The sequence below is a fragment of the Pygoscelis adeliae genome, unplaced genomic scaffold (assembly GCF_000699105.1).
Source record: "Pygoscelis adeliae isolate BGI_AS28 unplaced genomic scaffold, ASM69910v1 Scaffold234, whole genome shotgun sequence".
Taxonomy (NCBI): Eukaryota; Metazoa; Chordata; class Aves; order Sphenisciformes; family Spheniscidae; genus Pygoscelis; species Pygoscelis adeliae.
The window spans coordinates 1-7,164 of NW_008824546.1; the positions used below are offsets into that span (position 1 = coordinate 1).

Consider the following 7,164-nt stretch of genomic DNA (forward strand, 5'->3'; position numbering starts at 1 on the left):
TGAGCCCTGGGGACAGGAACAGTGGCTTGATTCCAGATCTGTTCAGTGTTTTGCATATAAAAATGTTGTATGCTTTGACCAAATAATTTTCCTAAAACATTATCAGTCAGATGGACGTGTTTTATCATCACAAGACATGATGTCTTCTCCAAAACGTGGTACACAATTTACTAACCTGTAAAGCCATAAGGATGCATGTATTACCATGAGCATGGAATTTGGACACCCACTGCACAGCATCATGACATGTTTCATCAGTTGCCTCTACAAGACACTCCTTCCAAATCTCTGTATTTTCTGCAAATCTCAGCAGGTTAAACCTAAGGAGAAAGATGGCCCACAACATTTAACCCCAACCAATACTACCAGTCACTTCAGATAAGCCAGTTTTGAAATAAACAAAAAACCCCAAAACAAAACAAACACAAAACCAAACCCAATTAAAAACAAACAAACAAACAAACCAACCCAAGAGCCTAGTATTGGAATACGGTCTTGAGCTTTGGAAGAGTCAGAAAGCATATCTCACTCTGCATGAACAGAAAATCTATGGGAATGCTGAGCCCAAAGGGATAAACAGCATCAGCCTATGGCAAATGAGGCTCAAAGAGAGCTGAGAGTTAAAAGTTGCTTAAAAAGAAGAACAGAAAAAGCTGTTCATGTCACCTGCATATTATGCACTAACATATAATAATTACTTGTATTGTGTTTTAGTACTATATTATTTGTAATTAAGTAATCTTATTACATAATAATAAGTAGTGCAGATTTCAGTCTTTATCAGTAGTTCATCATACCTGACTTCATTTTTTCTCAGCTGTTCCCAGATAAGGGAGGTAAGTTCTTTTGTGACACGTGGCAAATATGGGTCCATGGAACCAGATGTATCAATCAAAACACAGACATTTGCTTCTAAAATGGTACCAAACAATCTTCGGCTTCCTGGGCCAGAACATTAAAACTAATTAAGGGTCATTACATAGGTTTATTTTATTGAGCATACTGCAAAATCTTCAGTCTTTAGGGGTTATTCTGGGCGTATTCCTACATAATAAATTCTAATCTGTGTGGAAACTAGGTATTTCAAAGGTTAATAATAGAAAAGTCTTATGCCATTTCAAATCTAGCACTATCAAGCATTAATTACTAGCCAATTGTAGCAATTTGCATTAAACAATTTGTAGCTCCTACTTTACAATCCAGCAAAAAATTAAACTGTTTCCCAACAAAGATCTTTATGAGCAACAGAGGGATCAAAATACTTTTCACCAGCAGTGATGCTAACTTCTAAATAGGGCACGTTCTTAGCAAAAGAAACAGAAGAGCTAATTTTGCTTGTATGTTATTGTATACAATCTGTTGATAGAAAGCTTCTGACAGGAAGAACCTTGTATTCATGAACACAACATACAAAAAGGAAAAACTTACATCACAGCCCTAATTATTTCACAGCAAGCTAGGTGTTTATCAGCTACACAGGTGCTGAATTATCTTGTATTCTTATTTTATTGTCATAAAAATACTTTTTAAAATTTCAATGAAATACAAAACAGATGACCTTTATTCATATTTGAGGTCCAGATTTATGTTCAGATTTATTCTATTAGAAATAGTAGACAAGAAGATTCTATGTATGTTTAAGTTGTGCTTTATAGAAAAACAGATGCACACCAATACCTGACAGAAGCCACTGTATTCTTTGTATATAGCGGTGCAACACTTTCTCCAGTTGTTCAGTGTAGATTTCCAGTTCTTTAGATTGAAACTGCAGATGTTTCACAACCCCCTGGAAAAATTCAGTTTGTACAAGAGCATCTTACTTCAGGAGATTTGAGCTCAGCTGCTATGTATGCAATGTCTGCATTAGAAATCAGGGAGATTAGGTTTTTTGTCTTTACCTCTATGAAATAGCGTAAGAAAATTTTTGCGACTCTGTTGCTACTAAATAACTGGTTTATCCAAATTAGGAAAGCTTAGTTCTCATCTCAGGAAGTTGTGCTGGGCAACGAGTTTATATAATTTGACTGGACAGGTGCATCTGTTGCATTCTTTCTGACAGTTTTATAGATGTAATAGAGCAATAATATCCTGGGCTTAACTTTCTATGTTTCTCTCCAGTCATTACACAAACCGGAACAATCAAGATCCAACATTTTCCCACTTTCGACTGACTCACACATGATTTTTAAAAACTTTACTTAAAATTTTAAAATTATTTTTCACACTGTATGAGCAGAGGAGACACTATATTTTCTAAAGATCCCATGCAGTTTTCACCTCAAACACACTAAATATTTTTTGTGGTGGATAAAAGACCTTCTCTAGCTTTCTAATAGAAGGATGATTTAGAAAGAAGAACAGGGAATAGTGGAGGGAACATCACACTAGCAAGCCACAAACACTGATCAACATGCATTGTCTTAAACAAATACAAAGCCTTTCAATGATGTAGGTATACGACATCTGCAAAAGCTTACATTGATTTCTACACTGGGGAAGATAGTACAGTATTTTGCCGACACTTTCTTGTGCAGAGACTCCACAGTTTTCTTTTGGTGAGTACACCCTGGACCAAACATCAGTCTGGGCAATTCCAGTTTAAGCTTTTTAATACTGTACTTGGTCAGCCACTTGTAAGACAAACAAATGGAGCAATTGGTTGTTAGTAAATATTAGAACAGTTTAAGTAATAATACATTGTACAGAATCACACGTTCACATTAATTCATATGGATAATTCTAAAATGGCAGTTTATTAGTAAGGACCAAAATACCTCTTTGCTTGAACAGATTTCCTCTTTTTTTGGTAACGTAACGGAGGGAACAAGCTTTCTTATGCACATTATCTTTGGATACTTTCGATATACTGTACCTAGTTAAGAGAATGAACAAAATAATATTAGGAGTCCTAGGTTTGTATCATAGCCCTTTTGAATCACATATGACTGTTGATTAAAAAAAAACCCAAACAAATCCAAACAAAAAAACCCCCAAAACCCACAGACTAGCATTTCATACACAATTCCACATTTGAAAAAAATGCGAAGTTTTTATATATCAAAGTACTTAAAAATCACTTATTTTAAAAAATTGTCACCTTCAAAAGATTCCAAACCAAATCTTCTGTCATCATCTAAACCATGACATCAGCATTTTTCCTTAGAGCATCTTTGACCAAAAGATCTCAAAGGACTTGACAAAAACAAAAATCCCCAAACCCACTCCCCACCAAAAAAAATCCCAAACACTCAAAAAAACCCAACAAAAGCCAAAAAGAGCCACCCCCCAAAAAAAAAAAAAACAAGAAACCCCACCACTATTTGATACGTCAAACTCACTTCCACTCACTATTTAAAGCACACTGATTATCAGTGACTTAACATCATAACAGTTCTATAATAAAAACGCTGATAATAAATCATATCCTGATAACACATACCCACATTTCTTCCTTTATCAGTATAAAATGCTGACACAGAAAACTCTAGCTGCTTCCTTGGTTTATGCTTTCTTTTATTCTCGGTCTGAGACCATTCTTTTATTGTTTGTGCTACAAATAAAAAAAAAAGTGGACTTACTTCAACTGGATAAAACTCTTACATGCAACCCTGTTCTTCAGTTCATAGTTTCCTATTGCCACAATGATAAATACTTAATTTTCTTAGATACCGGTTAAGAAAAATCCGTATTTTAGAACTACTTATGCTACTTTCACAGAAATGGAACCAAAACCTTTACAAATTTATAAACTACCATCAGGAAGAATGTCACAGGGCGTAATTTGAAAAGATTAGGGGTTGAGAATAAGCATAATATTTGTTAGAAAAGCCGATTAATATTGTACAAAGCACCTCATATGGAAATGTGAATCCAGATTTGTAAACACTGCTACATATCAACAATCTAATTTCAATAAATCAGTAGATTTTAAGACTCAAATTTAATGCAAACAAACAATTTTGCAGATGTCAGCAAAGTTGCAAAGAAAAAACACAGGAAAAATTACAAAAATGGAGGAGAAAGGAATTGGACTTTAAGGGACCAACAGTGGCTGCAATCAATTTAAGAGCTGTTCCATATACCAGGAGCGGTTGCAAGAGTCAGCACTTCCGATTACAACACAAATGTCACGTTATTTTCCTTCATTACTGGATCATAAATAAGTGGAACAGCATATTAATAACAATGGGATCTAACAGTATTAGCAGAAATATATATATTGAACTAATAAGATAATAAATCTCTGAATTCTTGAGCCTTTGGAAAAAAACGGAGTATGAATTGAAAACGAAGAGAAGTGAGGTTCTAGTTATGGCTTCAGGCATGGGATAAAGCGGGACTTTACTTTCCACCACACACATTTGACATTTCCTGATATAGGATGGGTATTCAATCATATGACCTGGAAATAGTTATACAGCTGTGCAGTGTTCCTTCCTCTCACAAGAAAGCTAGATACATTACAGCTAAAACTCATACTGAAGTAATTTCAAAACAATCGCAGTTTCCTATCAGTCCGATTAAAGATTAAAATTGCAAGTGTTTCTAAAACTTAAATTAAATCTCTAATTTAGTGTTTTCTTTTAACCCAAAGAAACTGAAGACAAAAAGCCCCTAATCCATACAGACCTGGTGGAATTTCTGGTTTGGCACTAGTAGGACGCCATGCCAGTACTCTTACGGAAGCATTTCTCTCTGCACCATGGTTAATATACTATAAGCACATATAATAAAAAAAAAAAAATTCAGTTGGATCATAACTGCGTTATTCAAAACTGGAACTATCTTTCATTATTCTCTAATTCCTGTTTTACTCTGGCTCTTCTAACAAGTCAGCAGATTGCCATGATAACTTGTTAATTTGCGATTTCCTGCTAGGTTAAGTAACTCTAATTGCTCTGTTTTAATTATCTTGCCAATTTCATCTGCTGCCATAAAACTAAAGACTAACATCTACAGGCAGATGAGTTTGGACCATTTCTGCTACTTGAAGGAGTATGGTAATGGCACTGTTTTATAGAAAGTATATAGTCTTTTCCTCAGAGTTTTATTGAGTATTGGAAACCTAGTGCTGACAACAGTAACTTTTTCCTTTAGGTATGGCTCAACCCTCTAGGGGCTGAGCAGTCTGCTAAACAATATGAACACTTGTTTAACCCTATTGTAGGATCAGACTTTTTAACATACAGCTCTACTATAAATATCACCAAACATCTACAGACAAACCTGTATCAGTTTTCTACAAGTTTAATCCCTATAAAACTATGCTATGTAGTCATATCTCTGAGTGATTAACTATTTTCCTGCATTTGTGAAGAGGTGTTGAGAATATATTGGTTTTGATAAAATAGCATGGAAGACCTGTTTGAGCTTACCCTCAAAGGTCTGTGCAACATGAACACACCTACATTTAAGAGTGCCATTCCCATTTCAAAGACAAGACCTGAAAATTCCAGGTCAAAAGTTAACTACATCCTTTGCAATAGGCAGTTCTGTATGTAGTCACTTATACACCAAAGCGGCAAGCACTGGCCATTTATGTATATTACAGATTTGCACACCCACTCAAAACAGATGCATATGCAGCTAAAATTAACAAGGAAAACATTAACAAAATCCCAAAGGACTCAGTAGGGTAACTCCATGGAAATAAGCACAGCGGGCAGGAAACAAATCCTGAATCCTATTTCTTGTTTTAGCGTCTGTGTGGCCAAAGACATGCTACTCAGCTGCAGCTGTCTCATCCGTAAATGAGCAGGATACCATAAAATTCAGTACTTGCTAGAAGGACTTGTAAAATAGACGTAACTTGGTAAAAGCACATTTCTGCTTTGCCTTTACTTTCATTAAACACTAAATTTTTAAGGTCAGAGGAGGGATTATTTAGACAATTTTAGACACTACAATGTGGTTCTATTATAACTAATTACTTAGCAGGAGTTAGTAAGATGTACTTTTTTGTTTATGTAGCATTTTGAATGCAAATTAAAATGCAAATTCAGAGTACTATCACAGTGCTGTTTTACTTCCTTCAAACTTTTAGCCTGAGCACTTCTCTCACAAAGAGCAGCTTCTGATAGTTGGGTAGGATCTCTAATTAAAACACACAGCATCTTAAAATGGGACCATTTCAAACCATTCTAGCCAGACTCAGAGCTGTGGGTTTAGGAGATTGCAACTTCTGTGGCCTTCTTTTCTCTTTCTTTGTAAGCACGTTTGAGTCTCCTTCTGGTATAAATGGATTAACAGACTGATTTACTGAACGTTGCTTCAAGGCTTCCACTAGGAATGTACACTGCAATGGAAATTCACATTGTTTAGTAATTCATATATGTGAAATTTAGAGTAAATGACATTTCACAGACAGGCCTTCTGTATTTATTACTTCAATAATAAATAAAATTCATACCAAATTTATTAATCTGGTAATGCTTAACACCTCTAACTGAATATAAACCCCTTTGTGCTGTGCTTGCTCAAACACATAGGAGGGAAATCCTCCTTGCTCTGAACAAACATTCTGAAAGAAAAGGCAACAGTACGCATACCAAGACTAGAACAAACTGGAAGATGATGAACAAAACATATGCAACTATTAAATGATAACAAAATATTTTAACATCCCATTGAATATCCACCAACTCTCCTTTTTAAAAATACTTTTGTGACTCAGACTTGCATGCAACAAGGTTCTCAGACGTCTGGACATATATCTCACTGTATATATCTTCTAATCACACTCTTGTAAGAAGCAACAACCGTACTGCCAAGGCTGGCTATATTGCCTCAGTCACTTTGTTAGATATCTTTGGAAAAAATCACGCGCATGTAATACGGAGAGATATGGTCTAGTTCTACATCCTTAGTACACTTCAAAAACCAATTGTTTTAGAATTGAACAAATGTATTGTGCCAATGACAACTCCTCCCTCCACTGTGACTTACAGGAACATAATATTGTGTTTGTTATATAATATATATAACTTAATATATTTATTTATATAATTATAATGAACAATTAATTCTTGAGACGAATTCATCACAGGATTGGCAACAAAAAGGAGAATCAGTTCAACTGTAAACTCCTTGTATTTCATAAGGAATCATGGCTGCTCCAACACCGATCACTGCAGTGCTGTTGTACAACTGCTTTCTAGTCCATAT

At 35.1% G+C, this 7,164-nt stretch overlaps 1 protein-coding gene across 1 annotated transcript in view; it reads right to left on the reverse strand.

Annotated features, from left to right (window-relative positions):
* Nucleotides 1-175: 175 nt before the first annotated feature.
* The window catches only part of VWA3A (von Willebrand factor A domain containing 3A), a gene marked incomplete at its 3' end in the record, with an annotated part of 26,639 nt that continues 19,650 nt past the window's right edge, over nucleotides 176-7,164 (reverse strand). The window contains exons 21-28 of the mRNA XM_009321791.1: nucleotides 6,137-6,295; nucleotides 4,630-4,714; nucleotides 3,440-3,550; nucleotides 2,775-2,872; nucleotides 2,478-2,630; nucleotides 1,678-1,786; nucleotides 798-942; nucleotides 176-320 (exon numbers count right to left, since the gene is read on the reverse strand). Of these exons, the coding sequence (XP_009320066.1) occupies nucleotides 176-320; nucleotides 798-942; nucleotides 1,678-1,786; nucleotides 2,478-2,630; nucleotides 2,775-2,872; nucleotides 3,440-3,550; nucleotides 4,630-4,714; nucleotides 6,137-6,295 (1,005 nt within the window). The remainder of the gene's footprint in view (nucleotides 321-797; nucleotides 943-1,677; nucleotides 1,787-2,477; nucleotides 2,631-2,774; nucleotides 2,873-3,439; nucleotides 3,551-4,629; nucleotides 4,715-6,136; nucleotides 6,296-7,164) is intronic.